The following is a 24,030-nucleotide window of genomic DNA, read 5'->3' on the forward strand; positions in this document are numbered from 1 at the left end:
CATTATTCAGCACCTTTTATTAACCACATGAAAAATAAATAATGTATACAGTTATGTATGGATCTTGTCTCATAGAAAATGACAAAGGACATCAGTGTCGTTGAAATTTGTCATTCTTCCTGTACATGTTTAATGGTTAATAATCAATACAAGTTAAACATTGGTCCATGATTGGCATCGTGTTTAGCAGGAAATCAGGACAAATCTGCCCTTTGGGAAAGTTAAATCCATCCAAACACAATTGTCATTTTTGTGAGGCAGTTGGATTTGGCAATACTGTATGTACAGTATGTGTGTATATGTATATATTAAAAAAAATCAAAAAATACATGAGGTAACAGACACAAATTCTGCAAAGCAGCACTATGTGAGAGCCACAGCGACTGAATAAAATCATAAGCTGATGTGCAACACTAGAATGAACCCCAAACATATTTGGCCGGAGAGGGGAAAAATGTCATGCGTCTATTTCAAATCGGTCTTCATCATATTCACGTGACAAGCCACATTCAATCTGCTTGTGTCTTTCACCATTGAGGTGTGCCTCCAGTGGAGGGAACAGGCAGTAAAACAAGACTTCATATGATAACTCAACCTGTTATCCATTTCATTCTTACTCTGTTATAATAAGGCCTTCAGTAACCACATTGATTTGCTATTTATGAAACGATATACCCCTAAATGTGTATTGGACTGGTATTTGAAAATTACTAATCAAGTAAACTTATTTTTGAACCCTTTCAGGCACAGCGGTGACTACAGTGGACTGCTTATCATGTTATCAGGATATGGATGCATGAAAGGGTTAAACTATATTTTTTTCTAACCCAATTCAAACATGCAACATTCTTTTGCGGGATGATTAAAGTAACCCCCCACACCCTCCAAAAAGAAAAAAAGAAAGAATTGATAGATGGACTTAAACCAGATGACATTTTGAAGACGACCAGACCCGTTCTCACTTGTGATTAAATCACTGTGAGATTGAACTCTTCTCACTGTTCATCCAGCTGATTTTAAACATGCTCCATATTTGAGATGTGTTCCTACCAGCCAACATTTGTGTTTGTGAACAGAGCGTGTTTCCACAATTCAGTAGAATTTCAAGCAAAAAACAACAACAAAAAAAATCCTGTGCTAATTCAACAATGTAGATACTTTTGAGGTCACATGAAACTTTTTCTCATCACTCCACACTTTTACTGAAAACACGAATGAATGCAGACCTCAAACCATTTTGAAACAGCAACACAGTTGATACATATTCTTTGATGTGGAGTGGGTTTCCTGCTGAATTCTCACATGGCATCTTTTATGGATCGTTTCTCACCTTGCAGCTAAAACATTTCATCTAAACATTTGCGTCCAGCCATGCCTGTATATGAAAAGACTGGCTTCATACAGGCCCCTCTGTGGTCCTGTAGGTATGATCTATGTTGGAATCTGTTTGTTTTCTGTGTCAAATAAATATACATACAGTGAGGAAAATTAAATCACATTTAAAAATGAACATGACATGACATTTCTTTTTGAGTGTACTCAACACCCGGTTCACCACCATCTTAAGGTTGTAACTAAAGTCTAGCTGGCTGTCTTATCTGATAATATCGAATGTTTTGGCTTAGAAGGTTAAGGAGAATTCTCACATTCTGCTGCCGTGGTAGCAGAGAATTCATTGCAGCGGTTCAGCTATGAGCTGCTGACTGGGGTCTTGAGACGGGGGGCAGGGCACGGCTCACTGCAAGGAGGCCTTAACCTTTTTCAGGGTGGCCTGAACCCTCCTTGTTTGACGCTCAGTGGACTGTGGGGAATCAGCATCATCGGCAGCAGGCTGCAGGAGAATGTCGGAATTGCCAAGCTTGGTGATGCGGTGGCGAAGGTAGGTCTGCAAGTCCCGGTCCGGGCCGTAGGTGAAAATGACCTCCTGGAAGGCGTGGACTTGACTCACCACTTTCGCTATTCTCCTTTCAAAGACCATAATGGGATGATGAGAGGAACATGGGATGGGATGAGAAACATAAAAAACATAACATGAAAATTGTTTCTTGCAACTAATCTGGGGTTTTTTTTCTCCAAAGTAGCTTCAGCATTTTTTCGGTGACCTAATTTGGAGACAACATTGAAGGACCCCGGTTTCAGCCCAACCAGCTGTTGCTCTGCTTGTATCTGCTGGATCTTTTGACCCGAGCATCTGGCTGTACCCAGCGGCAGCGAAGCATCTGGAGCGCAACCTCTTTTCCAATCAAACCCACCTCCCACGGGCGCCATCTGCTACAGCAGTGCCACCCCTTAATTCAACAGCTGCATCATTTCTTTTCAACTGCCCCTTGCTGTGACTCAGCATCTGGTCAATCTGAAGGAGAGGAGTGGGTCGCTGCCATCCATGGATACTTGGTATGCATAAAGTAAGCCATTTTCAGTTCAAGGGATTTTTGGTTTGCACTAAAAGAATGTGTAGTATCTGTGCATGCATCCCGTAATACTTCAACTTCGGAAAAAAAAAGGAAAACATCAGACGCAAATTGAGGCCTGCGTTACTGTACGCATCGACAGGTACTTTGTAAACGGGAGAGACTTGTCTGCAGTCTTCCCTGTTATTCAAGCGTCAGCGGAGATTTTTTTTCTATGAAAACCAGGGTCTCTGAAAACTCCGGCCAAACAACATTTTTAATCAAAAGTCAAGGATAGTAGTTTATTCAACTGCCGTTCAAGTTAAGTCAAGTGAACGTTATTGTCAAATGTGCTACATGTGCAACATGCAGCACAGATGAAATGACATTCCTCAGGAGAGAGAGGAGCCGCTGCGGGTGCCCGTGCCACCATCAAAAGAACAGTTAAGATACTACTTTTACTGTAATAACATGACTAGAAATTGCTTGCAATATCGCAACATGATTATTTATTTCATATAACAATTTGAAATTCTGGTGCGGCTTTTACCAAATATCATTGAAGTTGACTTGCTTGATTTGCTTTCGTGGGCCACATAAAATGATGTGGTGCACCTTGAGTTTGACACCTGTGATCTAGATGATCCTGTTTAGAGCCAAGACAAGGGTTGATACTTCTAACAGCTAAGGTGAAAGGCTAAATACACCTGGTGTCAGGTTTTGCGGGGTGGGAGGTGCAGGACCCCAAAAAGCAGGGAGGCAGGGAGGAATAGGGTGGACTGACCAAGATGTATTGAACATACTGTAAATACAAACACAAATACACTAGAAAAAACTAACTGAAGTACTCGAACAAAGTCCAGAAAACAACAAGGAACCAAAGTAGCACAAACTTAGGACAGAAACAAAACAAGACAGGACAGGACAGGAGAACACAGACACTCACAATGATCCAACAAAGACTGGCAGAACCCAGGGAACTAAATACAAGCAAAGTGATGAGACAACGAGAAACACCTGGACAAGACACAAAGGGTGGAGGGAGCTGATTGGTTAAACACAAGGGACACAGATGACGAGAGCAGGTGCAGACAAAAAGGCCACATGAGGGGACAAAACCAAATGTAACCGAAACAAAAACATAACACCTGGAACAGATTTTGGGCAGGGCCATTGTGAACGGGGTATTTACATAGGAATCGATACACTGTCAGCTTTATTTAACCCCTGACACACTTACCTAAGCTTTGGCCACTTGAAAGCTCCGCTCGTGACCGTGAAGGCTCCGATTTCCAGCTGTTGGACATGCATGGCCAGGATGTGCGCGGACGGCAGGGTGGGTCTTCTCTTGTGTTCTCCCGCAATAAGACACATGTCATCACTCTTCAGGAACACCTGAGGAGAAAGAAGTTAATCCATACATACGCATCAGGTCCGACATGAAAACAGTTGTAAGAATGCCAAGTGGCTTATATAAGCGAAGAAGCACTCATGGTGTTCAGTGCCTTGCTCAAGGGCACCTCGACAGTCATCAGGATGGAGACAAGCGCATTTCCAACAAGTTGTTCTAGAGTCCATGCAAGTCCTTACCACAATTAATATGGTTCAAATGTTACTTATACAATGTTAGATGTCCGGTTAACGGTATTTTTTATTGGTGACAGTTTGGACTAGTAAAAACAGATTACAGTGGTACCTCTACTTTTAACGTCTCTTCAAACGAAATTTTGAAGTTAGGAAACACCTCAACAGGAAAATATTGCCTCTTGTTACAAAATAAATTTCAAGATATGAAAGTTAAAAATACAGTATGGTCTGCTGATCACAGCTCCGAGTTTCCTGAACGCAGTATACCTATAGCTGCTTTGCCATTGGCTATTACCTAGCATCCGCCTGGCATCCTATTGGCTAAGAGGGACCTCTACCGTATGTGTCAATGTATGTAGATAGATAGATATGTGTCAATGCAACGTCCTCATCATTCGCCCCTTGGGCCATGTGGCGCTACGATAGTTTTACGTAAATGTGAATCACCCAGAAAAAGTGTTCAACAGTAGGGCGATCGCTGACTATGCTGATATTTGCCTTGTTCGTTACAAAACACCAAAAAAAAAGAAAAAAACACTTCTGAGAGAGAACATGAACTAAAGAGGTAAAAAAACTATGAAGATGCAGTTAAAAATTAAATAACCATAGTTTTTATTCTTTATTCTTTGTTTTTTAAATGATGCACAACTCTCCTTTATTGTGCAATAATCTAATTGTAACATGTATTTGTTACATAATTTGATGCATTTTTATGCTTTATAAAACATTTGTCAGAATTTTGGCGGGGTTTGCAACGGATTAAGGCATTTACATGGAAAACGCGTCTCTACTTGCAAAATTTCAAGACATTTCTTCCAGAACCAATTAATTTCGTAAGTGAGAAGTCAAATTGAATTGTGAAAGCTGATCAAATCAAAGTGTGATTAGCTTCATAGCACGGTTGAACTAATGTGATGGCAAACATTCCAATACTTTTGTCCATATTGTGCATTGTGGCGTCAAAGTGACTGCTACAGAGGCCAGCTTCATGTTAGCATTTCCAACAAGAGTTTATTCATGTATCAGGTTCTTTTAGAGGTAAGCTTTAGTGGAAATACCAGCTGTGAGCACATGTGACTTGTTTTCCGATTGATTTCTTTGCCCTGAAGCCCAATTTTAAAATATGTGGCCAGACTGGCCTTCAGATTGGCAATCTCCTAGTGTACACACACACACACACACACACACACACACGCACGCGCACACACACACCTACATACACACAAATGCGCACCTGTACGGCTCGTAGCTCCTCCAGAATCTCAAGCATCTTGGAAGACAGATGTTTCCAAGCCTGTGATAGAAAAAGGAAGATATTTTTTGTTTTTTAATTCTATTCAGCATAATGTAGCTTTAAAGTAGCCCTGAGCGAAGCAGTGTTGGAAAAATAAAACATGTAGTGTATTTTTCACTGGAAGTCATTCTCACCACAGATGTTCAGACTAAAACATTAGAAAAAAAAAAGTGAATCAGCCTTACTGGTAATTGCCTGACCATCATGTTCTCCAAACCTTCGAGGACCTGCATGGCTGTTGCAAAATTCCGGGATTCATAGCAATGTTTCCCAATCCACAGATACTTTGTTAGCAAGGCAATTTGTTCCTGGATGAGAGGAGGGCATGTAAAAATGAGGGAAACAAATTACTTAAGCCCGTAACTCCCTGAGCGGAGAATCTTTAGCGAGTGTTTGCACACATAGCAAATGTTGCTTTTTCTTCAGGGTTGGTTGTAGGAGGTTACTGTTTGACTGTTAAAAATGTTCGCAAATGTCTGGCATTTTACTGCACTGCCCCTTTTGAACAACGAAATCATGAATTAACCCTTTCATGAACACCTGATAACATGATAAGCTGTCCACTGTAGTAACCGCTGTCCCTGAAAGGGTTAATTTTGTAAACATTTGTGGATGGTGAGTGTATATTATGATTTTTTTGTTTGAGTTATAGGTTATTCTGGACTATGCTATAATTATGTAGTTTAACAGCATAATGAGCATTTTAAAGAGTTTCTGTACATACACACACACACACGTCCCCCCCCCACCCCCCCCACACACATCACTTTTGCCACCCCAAATGGATTGTACTTTTTGCACACCTCACCTTGACTGAGTGGCAGATGACTATTTCGCAGGCGATCCATTTCATAACGCTGTCAGAGTAAGCAAGCAGCTGCTGGAGGCAAGTCTCTGATGGCGTACCTCCGTGCGGCAGGCTGCTGCCCTCTGCTGGTGAAGTTTGCGAGGACCCAGTACTTGAGGTGCTGTTGGACAAGGAATGTTGGGGAAGTTATATTATTTTAAATTGTGTTTTCACATTTTTTCCCCCCACATTGTGATTATTTGTATTTGAGGAATAGGCATGGGAAGTTCAACAAATTCGATTATTTTTGCCGAACAGATTAACTTTTGCTTGTGGACTGTTAAAACAATGTTGATTTTAAAAAGACAAAAAAACAGTCAAATGTAATTTGTTGAATTCTGACTGAAACTCTGCTGCCCATCTTATCACAAGGATTCCCTCGACCCACCACGTCACTTCGGTTCTGCAACAACTCCTGTTTATGTTTTGATTAATTTGTGTTTTGTGTTCAATTTTCATTATGCACTGCACTGTTACACTTGAAATAGTTTTGCTCTTGCAAAAAAAGTTGAATTGAGGGAAATGTGTATTATCTAGTATTGGTGGTATTTGTTTCGAAAAATGGTGGCAATAGCTAACTTTACATTCTAAAGGTGTTCTTATCTTTTCTTATCTTAAAAGTGCAATGATTCTTGCCGATGGCTCGAACTGAATACTGCTGAAAAACGATAATGTTTTGGATTTCCAATTTGTGGGCAGTAAAATAATACTATAATACCGCTGTAGAACTTACTCGTCTTTCCTTGAGGGCTTATCAATGATGCCTTGTATTCTGGAGTTGAGGAAATGAACCGGATGACATCCGTGGAAAATGTCCTGCATTTTAAAAGATTGCGTGAAACTAATGACTCATCCATGATGTGATCCATGATCCAACAAAGCTATAGAGACTTGAATCTGCAATCTTCTAGTTGGGAAGTTGGAGAAGTTTACTGGACTGTAGCTTATTGGAAACATATTTAAAAAAAACTTTTTTATACCTGCTGCAGAAGGGTGAGTTGCTGAGCGACATGCTTTGCACTGTAATTTTTCTGGCTGAAGGTGAGTTTCTCATCACTGCTGGAAGGGTCATATACCAGGGAGATGGAGCAAGGCACAGGCAGAGCTGCAGCTATGGAGAAGGCCTTCTCTTTTGGAATGGGTGCTGAAGCTTCCGCCACTGTTTCCTTTCGTAACAATTTACAAAAATTAGAGATGTTGTGGTTTTGCAAGAATTAGAGAATTTGAATTAGACAACAATTACTGTCGTGTCACATCATGGCTTTGAGCTCATTTTGATAGTATTCAAGAAGGGTTACTTAAAATATCAATTTCCCATGACAGTCAAAACTAGCCCTTGATAACAAAGACGATAAGAGGACATTTTTGCTCTGACTCACCCTTTTCACCTGATCCTCAGTCGACAATGGACCCCAAAAGGATTGCGCAACACAACCAATTTGACTCTCTCTCCTTGTGCTCCAAATTGTCCTTGGAGGACTGTGGAGAGCAGCAAGTAGGACCCGCCCTCGCACATCCGCTGGAATTACCTGGCAGAAAACAAGAACCTGTATCAGATAACCAATATTGTCCTCAACTATTTTAATTTCCTCTGAATATGTTTGATTAATTCCAATATCAGTAACTACTGTAAAATGATCCATTTCTCTGAAATTGCAAAATTAGCAAAAAAAGGAACAGTTGGACTGTTTTTTTACTCTACAAACCAGTGATTCTGAACTGTTGTCACTCTACCATCTGTATTTTTCAAATGTTGCAAAGTCATGATAATAATAATAATACATTTTATTTATAAGCGCCTTTCAAGACACCCAAGGGCACTTTACAATAACAAAAAACACAAAACAAAACAATACAATGATCCACTTTTACAGAACAGAATGTTTTTTTAAATACCGGTATGTATTTTTTTAATATAATTTTTTGAGTCATAATATTTTGCAGTACACATAGTGTTTTGTGTTATCATTGTGTGGTTACCACATTATGAAGGAAGTTTTCTAAAATCTCCACAATGTTGGACTTTGGCATGAAGTCAACTGTTTTGAAATCCATAATCCACACGTGCAACAAGTCCAAACTGCGGTGCATGATGTTAGCACGATTTTCCGATCTGTCTGGACAGTCTCTGTCAAAATCAAAGCAGTATGTTCATGTGGCGTTTGCCATTGAAACTATGCTCATTGTGCATTCATGTTATACCTGACTACGCTGATGAACATGTCCATAATAAATTGCAGTAACTGCTCAGAAGTGCAGAAAAAGCGATACGTATACAGGAACTGCTGGATGAACCCCTCTGAAGCAGCGTTTCTGTGCAAAAAGAAAACGGAGTGTGACACTAAATATATGATGGCGAGTTGTGTGTGAAGAGAGGGGGGGAGAGCGAGAGAGAGAGAGCTCGTTTTACCTGCCAACTGAGTAGAAGCACCTGTGGCAAAAGACGAACTGTGGCAGGATTTACTTTCTGGACCTGGATTGGACCTCAGTCAGATCCATTTATTGACTGTACATGGCAAGATTTATTATGATGTGCAGGTACTGTATGTCATTTTGATAAAACTGAAAAAACGCTTTCCATTTTTTCCAGCTCTCACTTTTAATTTCCTAATTATAACAACATACCGGGTCTACACAATGATAGATTATTAAAACAATGCAATTGACTGTTTTATAAAAAATATATTTAACATAATAAAGTTGCATGGCCCATTCGAAAAATTAATTGGCCACCTTTGTCAGTATGGGACCCTGAAATCAACTAGCTAGCTTAGCAAATGTCTATTTTCTTTTGGCAGTTGGCAAATACCTTTGGGTGCATTACTGCCAGCTTCTTTAGCATGTGGGGAAAAAAAATAGATCTGGCCCAAAAACCGAGGTACGGACTCTACTGAGAGTTAACTGCCCTTTAATAAACATCCTGGTAAACATCCAGACTCCTCTGTCCAAGTTATAAAGTTTTATTAAAATATATGTGGGGTTATTTAAGGTAATCCTTTAAAAACACACACTGTAAAGGGAAACAGACAGATTGCAGATAAAATAATTCCTTGGTGGATAGAGGAAATGTTTTTCTTGGTATTTTTTTTAACTGACTCTGTAAGGTAGACATCGGTTTACAAATTATAGACCAATATCACTACTACCACAATTTTCAAAAATATTAGAAAAACTATTTTCTCGCAGACTTGATAGCTTTATACAAAAGCATGCGCTGTTAAGTGAGAATCAATATGGCTTCAGGGAAAAACGGACCACCTCAATGGCAGTTATGGAGTTTGTGGAAGCAATAGCCACTAATATAGACAACAAAGAATTTACTGTTGGGGTTTTCCTAGATCTAAAAAAAGCTTTTGACACAATAGATCACAGTATATTATTGAAAAAACTAGAAAGATATGGCATTAGAGGTGTAGCTTATAAATGGATAAAAAGTTATTTAGAAAACAGATATCAGTACGTGCAACTCAACAATAAAAAAACGAATCAACTAAAAATCACTCACGGAGTTCCTCAGGGGTCAGTGCTTGGTCCAAAACTATTCATCTTATATATAAATGATATCTGCAAGGTCTCAAAACAATTTAAATGTGTCCTATTTGCTGATGATACAACTTTCTACTGTTCTGGAATAAATCTGAAACAGCTCCTGACAACCGTAGAAAACGAATTAAACAAATTAAAAAACTGGTTCGACAGAAATAAATTGTCACTTAACCTGAAAAAATTGAAGTTAATTGTTTTTGGCACAAGACCAATCAAACACCAAGCTAAAATTATGGTAAACTCAATTGAGATAGAAAGAGCGTATGAAACCAAGTTTCTCGGATTAGTAATAGACTCAAAACTATGTTGGAAGCCACATATCGATAACGTAAAAAGAAAAATAGCCAAAACCGTAGGGATCCTCTACAAAACCAAGGAAGTGCTAAATAAGAGATCTTTGTACACATTATACACTTCATTATTATTACCATATATGACCTACTGTGTGGAAATATGGGGAAATGCCTGCAAAACAAACACACTCCCTATTCTCAACCTACAGAAAAAAGCAATTCGAATTATTAATAGATCAAAATATACGGAACCCACAAATCCACTATTTATCAAATTAAATACGATGAAATTTTATGACCTGGTTGACTTTAAAATCGCCCAATTAATGTACAAAGCACACAATAACCTGCTCTGCCAAAACATTCAGAAGTTTTTCGAAATTCGAGAAAGCAGCTATGATTTAAGAGGTACCAATTTATTCAAAAAACTCAAAACAAGAACAAACATCAAGCAAAGAAGTGTATCTATCAAAGGTGTTAATCTGTGGAATAATCTCGAAACGGACCTGAAAATGAGTAAATCGCTTGCTGAGTTCAAAAACAAATTCAAAAAAATAGTACAAACAACCTACATCAATCAGAGTTAAAATGATAAATTCTAAACATTAAATATAATGATAAATCAGAACTAAGTTGATAAATAGAGAAAGGTATTGAAATATCCATTATGAATACAAGAGAAAATTGACACAAGAGTGTCAGGGTGTGGAAGTATATAATCCCGATACAAACCAAAAGTTGTAAAAATATCACGGTTAAGGGTAAAGTATGAGCCTTAATGGAGACTTCTTTCTTCTTACTTTTTTTCTTTTCTGATTGATATAAAAATGATTTATTAGATACAATCACATAACGGGGTAGGACTAGATAAGTTTTTTACTTCTTCCTACTCCCTTGAACATAATAACTGTGTTGAATGAAGATTGATTTCTTTCTTTTTACTTTTTTTATCTACCTTATTTTCTGTCAAATTATTACTGTATATATGTTTTATGTTCAATAAACAAACAAACAAAACAAGGTAGGGGTCACCAACATTTTTGAAACAAATGGCTACTTTTGGGATAATGACTAATGTGAAGGACTACTTTTTTCTCTAATGCATTGTCTTTGAAGACCACAAGGACTAAGTTTCAAATCCTGCTCCAAATGGGAAAGGAAATAATCAATCTTCCTGAGAACTGAACATGTGTGCAAGATCTCACATGAATCGACTTTGTATGCAGAACTGGTTCATTGTGCGGCGTCATACATGCAGAGTGAAAATTACCGTACCAACATTTAAAAATACCTTGCATACAGGTATGCCATGAGACCGAGAGAAGTCCCTGCTTGCAGATTTGTTTTTCCTTTGCAAGTTGCAAAGCTCAAGATGGATGTGTCCTCGGAGGTTTGGACAGCCAAAGAGTTCAGCCCACAAGCAGACAAAGAGGTCAGTACTGCAATGTCTGAACCCCACTGATCCACACTCTTTGCCTGCAGGACACCAAGAAATCATTCGTCGGTACAAAAAGCAAATGTTAAGTGAAGTATGGGAGAGAAGTACTTTCATAGCACCTCTAGGTATTTCTTGACATTATCCAAGAAGATCACTTTGGATCTCAGTTCTTCAAGCTGGGCCTTGAGTTTGGACAGTATCCCTTTGTTCTCAAAACCTTTGGCACAGAGACATTTTTTTTCTTCATTAAAAGATTAAAAGACACTAATACCATAATAGCATACAGAGTGGCAACAAACCTTTTTTTTTCTCTTGCTGAATCAGTTTCTGGTAGAAAGTTCTCATTTTCTTAAGATTCCTTGTTTCAATGATCAGTTGCTGCTGCAGCTCCTGTTCAAGATAAAAGTGACAGAGTCTCATACCACATTTTTTAAAATTTCACAATTCTTTGAAGATGCCACTGGGCATTAACACAGTGATTTTATTTTTGTCCTCTCTCATCACTATGGCAACAGAAGCAACAGATCCTTTGATGTAAACTGGGGGAAATTACAGTCGATTTACGCTTAACATGAGTTGGTGGCTGCTACAGTGCCATGAAAAAAGTATTTGCCCCCTTCCTGATTTCTGTATTCTTTGCATATTCATCACACTCAAAGATTTCAGTTCATCAAACCAATTTTAATATCACAAAGAGACGATCGAATGGGTCGGGGAGGAGCTCTTGCCCCAAGTGGAGGAGTTTAAGTATCTTAGGGTCTTGTTCACAAGCAAGGGCAGGAAGGAGCAGGAGATCAACAGGCGTATCGGTGCAGCGTCTGCTGTGATGCGGACTTTGTATCGGTCTGTCGTGATAAAGAAGTTGCTGAGCCAAAAGGCGAAGCTCTCAATTTAACGATTGATCTACGTTCGTCTGGGCTTCCCTGCTGAAGCTGTTGCCTCCGTGACCGAACTCCAGATAAGCAGTAGAAGATGGATGGATGGATGGATAGACACAGGGAAAAATATCCAAAACTACCTTTCCCGCTGTGCTAAAGTAATTGCCCCCTAAACCTAATAATGGGGTGTGCCACCCTTGGCAGCAATAACTGAAATCAAACGTTGGCGATAATTCTTTGCAGAATCGCTTCAACTTTGCCAGATTCAAGGGTTTTCAAGCATGAACTGCCCATTGAAGGTCATACCACAGCATCTCAATTGGATTCAAATCCAGACTTTGACTTGGCCACTCCCAAAATTTTTTTTTTTTTTTTTACCCATTCAGAGGTGGACTTGCTGGTGTGTTCTGGATCGTTGTCCTGCTGCATGAGCCAAGAGCGGCTGAGTTTGAGGGTGCAAACTGATTGCCAGACGCTCTTCAGGATTTTTTGGGTAAACAGTGGAATTCATTGTCCCATCAATCGTAGCAGTTTGGCCTGGACCATCACACTGCCACCACCATGCTTCACTGTTGGCAAAAACGTCTTTTTATGAAATGCTGTGCCATTTTTACCCCAGACGTAATGGGCCGCATATTTTCCAAAAAGTAAAATTTTTGATTCATCAATCCACAGAATGTTTTTCTGAAAGCCTTGAGGGTCATCAAAATGTCTTTTGGCAAAAGTGAGATGAGCCTTTATCTTCTTTTGGACAGCAGTGGTTTTCACCTGGGAACGCTCCCATGGATGACATTTTGGGCCAGTTCTTGGAATGTTGTTCTTTGTTCTTTTGTTACTTCACGGATGAGTCGTCGTCACACTCTTGGAGTTATTTTAACTGGTCAACCACATCTGGGAATGCTTGCTACTGTTTCCAGTTTTATCCATTTGTGGATAATGGCTCTGGATGATGGGTAGTGGTTTGCTGGAGCCCCAGATTCTTGGAAATGGCTTTGTAACCTTTTCCAGACTGAATCTTGAATTTCGTGGCATGATGTGTTTGTTTCTTGAGATCTTGTAGCCAACTTAACTTTGTCTGACAGATTCTATTTACATGGTTTCTTGATTTAACAAATGTGGTGCTTGTGTGTTGCCTGTGAAATTGAACTCAGCTTTCCCAAAATGCTCGTTAGTCACAGTTACTTTGTGATTTAACAAGGGGGAAGGCAATTACTTTTTCACGTAGGGACAGGTAATTTTGGATTTTTTGTGTGCCATAACTAATTAAATTGGCATTTAGAAACTGCATTTGGTATTTCCTTGGGTAGTCTCTGTGTGATATTAACATTAGTTTGATGAACTGAAACCTTAGTGTGTGATAAAAAGAACACAGAAATCAGGAAGGGGGCAAATACCTTTTCATAACACTGTATGTCAAGCTTTCCTATGGAGAAGTAGGTCACCACATAGTGTGCAAATCCCAAAAAATAATTCATTAATATTCATTTGCAACGATAACTTTCTCTGCCGAGGGCGAATTTCAACTATTTTAATATTCCAATCCAGTTTGCAGAAAATAACTAATGCAAATTATTTTAAAATTCCCCCATCTGCTCTCATCCTATTTACCCCGAAGCTTGACAGTGCTCCATTTGCAGCAAAATTAAAGTGGAATTCCACTGTGGTGTGGTGAATGGGAATGCATGAGGTTGTGTCACTAAATTCAATTACCTATAGTACCGGTATGTGAATACAGTGGACACTCAGATAGGGACCGGGCAGGCCCAAAATCTGCGTGTAATTGACGTCCGTTGAAATGCATTAGTTCAAAAAACAAAAAACCAAAACAAACAACCAACAAACACTAACCCAAAAACAACAACAAACAATGTGCATTGGCAAATCTTCAGGTACCGAACTGCGAGTATGTGGGGGTCGACTATTTAGGGTCGGACAAAAATATCATCATTAAAGTCTGTATTGCACTGAGCGGCGTGTGCGCACGTAGCTAAATGTTTTTTCATCAGGGTTTATTCAAGGCCATGATCACTTCTAGAGATGCAATGAAATTTTGCACGTTTAAATTTTCCTGGCAGTGAATAAAACTGTTTGTGACCGGTAAAACTGCTGAGGAATGCCTGACGAATGTCTTAAATGAACCCTGATGAAAAATCAACATTTGCGGCATGTGCAAACACTCGCCAACCCTCCCCGCTCAGTGAGATATGGACTTTAGGCTCAATTTAACTTTTTTGTTATATCAGATCTGCTTATGTACTTGTTGACATTTCAAAACAAATGCGACGTCAAAGGTGAACAGTGATGTGACACGCATGTCATCGAGTGAGAGGACAAAAGACGATGTCACGCGGCAGTGTTTAAGGAAGTAAATATGGTCCAGCGTATAGGGACTCATCATACATCGACAGAGGAGCAATGCGTGAAGAGGTAGAAATATTTTGGGAAAGACGCATTTTGATCTCCTAATTACATGGAGACCTCTGCTAAAGACGAAGTCAAGTCATTGCCGTGTGTAATAAATAAAGTGTCTGCGTGGCAGATTTACTACGAACACTTTATGCTTCATGTTTCAAGTTATATTAAATTCAAGTGAAATGTCAAGTCAACATTTTTACACAAAACAACGCCTTGCCCATATTGGGCTTTTGGTGATGTCTAAATTGGATGTGTAAGGATGAGCGTTTATACTGCAGATGCATCGCATACATATCTGATTTATATCTACATATAAAAGAGGCTCAGGTCGGGTTTGTATTTGTGGATTCAAAGAAAAACGGGTGTGGGAGAGAATGGGGGAATACACCCCCATAAAAACCAAGAAACAGGATACAGTATATTGAAAAAAATACTGAAACCCCCCCCCAAAGGAAAAGACTAATCTGGCGGTGCCAAACTGCGGGTTCCAATGCATCAGAAAAAATATATTCATTACTGTTAAAGGTCAACTCATTGGAACAACGTTTAAAATTTACACCCACCTGTGTTTTCACATCCAGGCACGGCGATTCTGTGTACTGGCCAAGACTCATGGCATATTCAATCACATCTGCACTAAAACAATCCTCTCCAAAGAAAGCCAAGTCCCAGGCCGGCCTGAAGTTCAGGTCTGGTCTGGATGTCGATGAGATGAGCTGCTCTGAAAGCAGAAAATTGCTTTCGTCCATTTCTTCTGAGCAGTCCAAACTCATCTGTTCTTCACAAGTATCAGCCAAACTCGTCGTCCCCTCGGAATGACAGCCAGCTTCAGAAGGGCTTTCATGACTGACCCCAGCAGAATGGTCTCCTCTCTCAGTGAGCCCTGCGTCTGAACCGTCGTCCATGTCTGCTCACACCAGAGGAGTGTGCAAAGATGGGTCAGTGAGGAGAAACAAAGAGAGCTGACTGAATCACATGGGCAGTGAAAAAAAGATTGAGTTAAGAGCAACACACTGAGTAAGCTATCGGCACTGAGGAGGCAGTGGTATTTCAACTGCACAATGAATCCACTGTGATGAGCTTAAAGGCAATTAAAGCTGAACTCCTTTTCCATTCCTCACCATCTTTTTTTTCCATTTGATGTTTGATTCGAATCAACAATGTGATGTTAGACACAAGAAGACACCACAGATGCAAATGTGTGTTTAGTGTCATTGAAGACCTTATCTTGTACTTTTGCTAGCATGCCTAAATTTAACAGGCCTCAATCTGGGGGGGGGGGGGGGGGGGGGGATAAAAAATAAAAATAAACCAGCCTCAGTTCATGTGACCTTTGCCAGCAACACATGAAAGATGTTTTGAAAAGCACAAGACAACAGCTTTGGGATCAAGAGTACCTTCCAATTGTGGTCATTCCCTCATTTCTCCCCCTGACTTAGGTAGCTTGTCTAATGTTTGCAAACGTATTTATTTTGGTCCAACACAAAGATAATTCATTTTGCTTTCCTGGAGGATTACAGAAATCTGAGAATATTTACTGTTGATAGGATGGAATTCCAAACATTTGGAAAAAGTAAAGCAAGATCTATAAATGAATAATTGAATTTCAGAATAATTATCTATTAATTTGCTAATCGATGAGTTGTTATTAATTGATTATCACTAATCACAATGCACTTCTAATTTCCAACATGAAAAGGTCTGGATTCCAGTTATTTTCCACAATTTAGCAATGATGTGAACATTACCAAATTTAAATTCGAGACACCTGTTGTTGCAAAACATTTGATGTCACAGGTGTGACATGTCATTTACACAACCTTTGTTGAAGGCATTTCATTAGAGTCACTGCACTCAAACGTATGAATAAAAAAAAAAAACCCAAAGAAGCCAGCATCGAAACAACTGCTACTATCTGTAAAATTCAACAGGATATCTTTACAAGTAGGCTGATGGTACTGATTGAATAAAAGCACATGAAGGAAGTCAATGTAGTGGCGAGCAATTAGCGCTCAAATCCACTTGCAGAACGCACCAATATGTGGTTGCCAGACTTTTACACTTCTTCTGTGTTAAAATGAAGTTCCTTCTTTTCTGCAAAATAAAATATTCCCTTCATGACCAAGAGATGCACATTGTTGAAACATCACGAATCGGAGGTTTCTTTAGGATATTTAGACTACCGGTAAAATGAGAAGGAAAGAACAGTCAAACCAATAATCTGCCAATATGGAGATAGTCAGTCAATCACCTCTGCCGTGTTGCATTATAATATGTATAAATATGTAAGTGTGTGTGTGTGTGTGTGTGTGTGTGTGCGTGCGTGTGTGTGTGAGAAAAAAAAAGCAACAATAAAAAGTCTCTAAAAGATGATCCCTGTCAATTTCCACACTCCCTGACAGTATTGATCACCTCAACAGTAGAGGTGAGATGTGACACCACACATTTTAAAGACTCTTTAAAGACAGAGCACAAGACCATGAAATCAAATGAAGTGAAAAACATCTGCAAGAACAGACTTTACCATTGGGTTGGTCCTCTTTTAATTCCTTAGTGCACATAAATGAAAAGAGACATGAAAACAATTGCTGGCTTTCATTCATGTTTCCATTGAAACACCTAAGTACTCCCCCTCAAGGGATTTACACATCATTAACAGTGGAGAGGAGATTCAACATACCTCCTCAATGTGGTTCGACACTGCTCAGCATTCAGTCAGACAAAACTTGTTACCACGGGCAACACTAATGCATCTTAGATTATGCATACACACATTCATGTTCAATGAAATTCTGTCCATGCATTGCACTCAGTGTGCACACAGATATAAGAGTGCAGAGGACAAGCTACTGTCATGAACCTCATTATAATAATGATGATTAAAAAGATCTAAATCTAATCCATTTTGAGTGATCCAGTCACCTACACGAAAACTGCTCTTTATGTGAGACATTGTTCTCCTTTGGACATAATATTCAACTACGAAACTGCTATATGGAGTCTGGATAGATAAAACCCAAGCTGAGTTATTTGGAAGGAAAACACAACGCTACGTATGGAGAGAGGGGGGAAAAACATTCCATCTCATGGTGGAAGTAACGGGGCATCATTGCTTTTTTGCCTGTGGCGTAACTATTATCCATGAAAAATTTCAATTTCCAAGTTTATTAAGACATTTTACAGGAAAATGTATGAGCATCTGTCTGTGAATTTAAATTTAACGGAAGGTGATGCAAGATGGCACCGGCAACAGTGTGGGTACTGGTAATCCAGTTATCTATCAGGAGTAACGGAATACATAAACCAGTGTTGCGTATTCAGGATAATATATATATATATATATATATATATATATATATATATATATACTGTATATATATATATATATATATATATATATATATATATATATATATATATATATATATACTCTGTATATATGCTGTTAAAATTGCAAGAAGAAAAAAAACACAAAATCTGATTACAGGTAACGTATTTTTGCACTATAAACCAACAGTGCACCCCGTAATCCGATGCGCTTTATGTATGGTGTTACACAGTCTCTTTATATTCCCCATTGAATTGTTTCCCTGTTCCTATGTCATCTAGTGGTGATTATTAGCAGGAACTAATTGTAACATAAAAGGATTCTGCCCGATACGAATTGACATGTGCATTTGCCAATAAACTCTCAAACAGACACCTACTTAGTGAGCTCTGCGCAACCATTATGAAACGAAGATAATACCAAAAGCAGAGTTAACTCATGACTAAATGAAGGAAGGAGACAAACAAGACTTCTCATGATATTTCGCCCCTTGTGGATGTGTGTCACAAGGTTTGTCTGCCTTTTTGTTGAATGAATAGTCTTCATAACCTTTGTCTTTCATTTGTTTTGTAATGCCATTTGTATTTATGTATGTCCGTGTTTGTGAGCAGTTCTCATGGCTTTATTACAGCTGCAGCGGTTGTGAAGGCTCTATATCAGGGGTGCCCATTACGTCGATCGCGATCGACCGGTAGCTCGCGGACTGGTCCCAAGTCGATCGGGAGGGGGTGTAGAGGAGAAAAAAACAAAACAACCATTTGTGTGTCTTTGTGGATGTTAGTAATATATTTTTCGTGTTAATGTACACTGCACCCTAACCATCCTATCAGTCTGATTTTTATAAAAAGTATTTAATATAAAATAAAATAATGCAGGTAAATCTAACCTACGGTGTCGCGTGACCTACGTCACTGGAAGTTGTTAGCGCTCAGCAGTCTGCCAATTGCAGCTTATGATCGAAGCTGTTGCGCTACATCTTTTATCGTTATCATAATTGTCATTCAGAGTTTGTTTCATGTACAATTCATCGAGGGCAAAGAATAGGAATCTGGAGGGCCGAGGGGAGCATTTTCAAAGGCTACGCGTGAGCTACGATCGTTAACAGGCTGCCAAAGTGCCTTGCATGCCTCCACGTCAGACTGTTCCTCATCATAGCGTGCGTATGTGCGTGCGTGTGCGCGGTAACGCTTCGGTCACGGGAGGTTGATTGATCGACAACAGATCTTCGGTCAAATAACTTTGGGCACCCATGCTCTATATAAATGAAGCTGTAGTGTATTGTATTTTCTTTAGCGTAGCTCCATCCAATGAATGCATAGCGCAACCGCAGCCAAGATTGTTGCTTCTATTCCGTGCGCCTTATAATGCAGTGCACCCTATATATGAAAACAGTTTAAAAATCGGCCATTCATTGAAGGTGCGCCTTATAATCAGAAAATATGGTACATACTTACTGAAAGGGATACTTCACATATGCATGACATTTCCAAAAGTAAAAAGTCAACTTGTTTTTTCTATAATTAATTTGAGAAGTTTAATTATTTTTCCATGTACATTTAATTACCTTAAAACAATCATAAAAATAATATAGTTGGCCACCATGTTCATTAAATACATCACTAGATAATTGTGAAAATCTCCTTACTTGTTAATGCCATTTCCAATGTTTTGGCTCTCTTCCCCTTCATTGGTCAGTAGGATGGGGGTAAAGAGCCTCGTTGTGGAATTGAAGGTCTCTGGGTGCTGGAGTCCACTGGTCCTTGAACAGATGAAGAAAACAAGAGTTAGCCAGCCTTCAGTGGCCATGACTACACACACTGTACACAGTTAATATCCACCCATCCACTTTCTACCACTTATTAGGGATGTAATGTTTTATGTGTTTGGCCCAACCACCTTGGTCCAGACATGATGGTTCTTTGCATATAGGCATGAAACGAAGAGAAAGTTCATTGCACTTTCTGCACTCCAAAACCAGGTGGTGGTAATGCATGAAAGCTGCATTTGCCAATTGGTGCATTAAAAAAAAAAAAAAAAAAAAATCATAAAATTCGAAGAAAACTTGAACTGTGTTTGTATACTATTATGACTTACATGAAGCTCAAACAACATTTTATGACCAATTTATACAGAAGTTAAGGGTTGAATACTTGACTCAAACCCACTGTCAGCATGTTTACCAGGCTGTAGTTATAAGTAGTTATAACACTGTATGTTTTGAAAATAAAACATTCCTACCACTGCTCATTTGAGTATTTTTACTGGAACTTTGGTTTGTGTCATCTGCACTTGAATTTTCTCCATCAGTGGTTCTTGAGACTGTCTGGAAAAAAGAGTAGCATCGGCTAAAAAAAAAAAAAAACATGATCCAAAGGTTGGAACTGTTACTGATAAAGTGGACTTTACCGCATGAACTCTGCTGATGAGCTGGTTCCAAACATTCTCAGCATTTGTCCCTTGACTTCTGAAGTAGTCACAACAGCTCTGGAATGAATGCGTATCAAAATCGTTTTAATGTAACAGGAAATGAAATTGAAGGGGGAAAAAAGACCCTGCTTGGAAAAACTGGAAATAAAACAGCTAATGAAATTCAACATTCCTATTCAGTTGAAAACATCAATGGCACTATTTTTTGTTATGCCTTTCATTGAACAGTTTGAAATTTTCTTTCATTTCTTTACTGATAAGTATTGCCTAATTCTCTGCATTTTTGCTTGATTTTAACATGAGGGCATAGAGAAGGCTCTCTACAATACCAATTGTTGTCTTTCACAATATTGTATGAACAATTAAAGAATGCTCTCAAGACAGATACAGCCTCATCTAAGTTGTTGCATCAACAGAACACCAATGTCATAACTCTTTAAAACAAAAATATGGAATATCTCAAAAATGAGGGCTACCGGTAATTAGGGGAGAAAAAAAAATACCCTTAAACCCCCTGAAACGTCCTTGGCACCAAAATGTGTATTGACCAGGGTAATCCTTGAATCCAAATGTATTCATCTTTGGAGCTCAGCCCTTGTCTCATAGTGTAACTTACTGGTGGCCGGGTTACCAGTTTTATTGCAAACAGGAAAACAAAACAAAACAACCCCCCCCCCACCCAAACAAACAAAAAACGTTTTGGGGCACAAAAAAAAAGCTAATTTTCAAACGTACACAAAATGACTTGTCAAGTAAGTCACAGTCAAGTCATATGAATGCCAAATGAAAGTCAAGTCGAGTCATTCAGAAGTTGTGATGCGACTTCTGCCAGAACTAAAAAATGAGCAATATTCAACTCTGGGTTTTTTTCATTAAGGGAGATTAATGGAAAGCAAGCAGCAACATAGGATGGCTAGAGTGAGGGTGTACTGCAATAAAGCATCCCCAGGAGAAAAAAAAAAAGCCCCTCAGAATTCAGTGATGTCAAATTATTTCAACTGATGGTATTCTGGATGCACTTTTCAAAATATGACTGAATTTTACAGAGTAAATGTAATTTTCATGAGCAACCTCTTAAATTAACTTATGTATATCATTTCAATAATTTAATATAGTCTTGATTGAGGACGTAATGGAAACATCATAAAAATTCTCTTATTGTCCAAACTTACTAAATAATTGCAAACTTCAAAAGCAGTGAGAAAAAACCTGCTTAGCCATGGCAATGGAAGGTCTCTCGATGGGTGTGCAGTTGGCCATGTCAAGCAGAAGTCGCTTCAGTTTGCGAGGCATTACAAGCTTCTCACTGGGCAACAATGTGAACTTTGCCGTTGTCCACAAGACAGCAGCAACCCCATAAACACAAGCCTGGACAGCAGCAGAACATTAACATTGGAAGACTTTTGCTCTTTTTTAATGGAGGGCATCAGTTTAGTCTTACATACCTTTTCAGTAACTATTCCATGGTTTTGATATTCAGGGGAAAGATACAATGTATCTTGAGATACTGCAAAGAACACAGTTGATATGAAAAAAATAATTTCACATACATTCCACAAGCCACTTTGCTCCCAAACTTAAAGACGAAGTCAAGCAAAAACATGCTTTCTAATAATATAGTCTATGCATATTCAGGTTAATACTGCACTTGTGGATAATTGTAATAACTGTGACATGAAATTGGATAAATTTATTCTCGACAGTCTTTTATAATTGTCTTTTCCTGATACTAAAACTAGTAAATATTCGTGTGGGATAGGGAGTGCTGCCCTGAATAGCGAAAAAGCAGCATCATTGATACCCACACACAAACATATTATATATATGCGTGTGTGTGTGTGTGTGTGTGTGTGTGTGTGTATATATATATATATATATATATATATATATATATATGTGTGTGTGTGTGTGTGTGTGTGTGTGTGTGTATACACACACACACACACAATTTCAGGTGAAATTTATTTACATGTCACTGTTGTCATTTGTCACAGACAAATGTGGCCTTCCGAGTAGCCACAGCTAAATTAAGCAAAACGACTGTGGCAAACAATGTGTCACAATATTAAAAGTAGCGATATTGTATTGGTGTAGCGAAGATTCTGGCCTGACATTTTAAAATACCGTTACCTCGGAATCTGTACATGAGGGGTGGTTGTTTTTGCTTTGTGGTTTTTAAAATACTACCGTAACTGAGAAATATAGATAGGTGCCAGAATACTAAAGGACCAAACATAAATATTTATTTTGACGTCATCTTGTGGCCAAATTGGATAATACATCCTTAGGCTGAATTTGAGTCTAGTTTTTAGGTCAATTTCATATTTAACTTTATCAATTGTACCATCACTCGTACCATAAAACGGCACGCCTTCCAACACTGGTAAGGTGCCAGCTGTCTCTCTGTCACTTTTATCTATTTTTTCTACAGCAACCAGGAAAACCGAAAATGATCTTACCAAAGTTTTTAGGTGTCAAGAAAAGCATCGCTCCCTGGAAGCTAATATACACTGTGTCTAGGGATAAGAAGGCTTCAAAAGAAAACAATCAAAGGTGGTTACATTCAATAATTTTGCCTTATTTAAACATAATTTGTGTTCTTCCAACATATTTTTCAATGACAAAGTACAGAAATTACTTGCAGGAATTTCGCAATAGCAGTTAATAAAAACTTAATTTGGAAGATTACCAGGAAAGTCAAGATAGGTCTGCAGGGATGAGAGGCAGGTGTAACAGAGAGCCCAGAGCTCATTCGCCGTCAGCCCCAGTCCACAGCGAGCAAGTAACTCTCTTAGTGTGATCCACTGCCGGAAAAAAATAATTCACTTGAAAACATTCCAAGGGTTGTCTGCCATAACTACTATTTATATTAATGTGAGAAATCTCGGGTTTTGGAGTGGAAGGGGATGCATGTCGCACAAATGAGTCTGCTGCTTCAATTCTTGCCGGTGTTTCTGCTATCTTTGCCTGACATGATTTCCTTCACATCACACCGTTTAATGACCAATAAAAAGGGCTGTATTTTTTGGGTGAGTTTGTTTTTGAGATTCAGGCAGGGTTGGGATAGGTCACCACACTCACATGCACACGAATAAATCTCGTATACAGCAACAAACGTCTTTTGTATGGTCATTACGGTAATACGTCGACTCCAAGATGGCTCCTTCCGGGAGACATGCTTCAAATGTTATAACTTGCTGTTGGTTCAGTGAACTGTGTCGCTGCTTTATTAAATAAGTTTGTGTTGCAGCTCTGAAAAAAAGGAGAGCTGTGGTGTTCATTTTTTAAAACAGTCTCAACAAATACAGGTACGTCTTGGTCTGTCTACGTGCCTTCTTCCGTTCGACTCGAGAAGTGTTCAAGACCGCCTCCGAAAAACGTAAACTAACGATTACTTCAATGAAACTACAAAAATTGAAAATAATACATCAAAATTGAAAAGCAAGCGAGGATATCACAAAATAAATTCTATAGCCCCCCCCCAGAATTTATATTGTGATTTCATCATTTGTGAATACACAACAAAGGAATAAATATCTACGACTGACATCTTGTTGTGTTATTTTGACTTCAAGATGGCGCCGCGA

General features: G+C 38.8%; 2 protein-coding genes across 2 annotated transcripts in view; both read right to left on the minus strand.

The window, feature by feature from the left end:
• On the minus strand, positions 1–15,592 carry LOC147199438 (kinase non-catalytic C-lobe domain-containing protein 1-like). Its single transcript, XM_086122532.1, has 14 exons — positions 15,252–15,592; positions 11,695–11,785; positions 11,515–11,612; positions 11,249–11,433; positions 8,321–8,431; positions 8,099–8,246; positions 7,498–7,647; positions 7,099–7,284; positions 6,852–6,934; positions 6,080–6,239; positions 5,457–5,579; positions 5,212–5,271; positions 3,631–3,785; positions 1–1,964 (listed from the first exon to the last, which is right to left on the minus strand). The coding sequence occupies exons 1-14, from the start codon at positions 15,459–15,461 to the stop codon at positions 1,736–1,738; spliced, it is 1,989 nt and encodes a 662-aa protein (XP_085978658.1). The 5' UTR covers positions 15,462–15,592; the 3' UTR covers positions 1–1,735.
• LOC147199439 (kinase non-catalytic C-lobe domain-containing protein 1-like) overlaps positions 15,462–24,030 on the minus strand; it is a 19,622-nt gene continuing 11,053 nt past the window's right edge. Inside the window, exons 8-15 of the mRNA XM_086122531.1 lie at positions 23,133–23,247; positions 22,903–22,974; positions 21,889–21,950; positions 21,653–21,811; positions 20,423–20,500; positions 20,255–20,339; positions 19,662–19,775; positions 15,462–15,595 (exon numbers count right to left, since the gene is read on the minus strand). Coding sequence (XP_085978657.1) covers positions 19,708–19,775; positions 20,255–20,339; positions 20,423–20,500; positions 21,653–21,811; positions 21,889–21,950; positions 22,903–22,974; positions 23,133–23,247 — 639 coding nt within the window. The 3' untranslated portion in view covers positions 15,462–15,595; positions 19,662–19,707. The remainder of the gene's footprint in view (positions 15,596–19,661; positions 19,776–20,254; positions 20,340–20,422; positions 20,501–21,652; positions 21,812–21,888; positions 21,951–22,902; positions 22,975–23,132; positions 23,248–24,030) is intronic.

This window comes from Hippocampus guttulatus, chromosome 10, assembly GCF_054856545.1.
Source record: "Hippocampus guttulatus isolate MCC_2025c chromosome 10, RoL_Hgut_1.0, whole genome shotgun sequence".
NCBI classification, from domain to species: Eukaryota; Metazoa; Chordata; class Actinopteri; order Syngnathiformes; family Syngnathidae; genus Hippocampus; species Hippocampus guttulatus.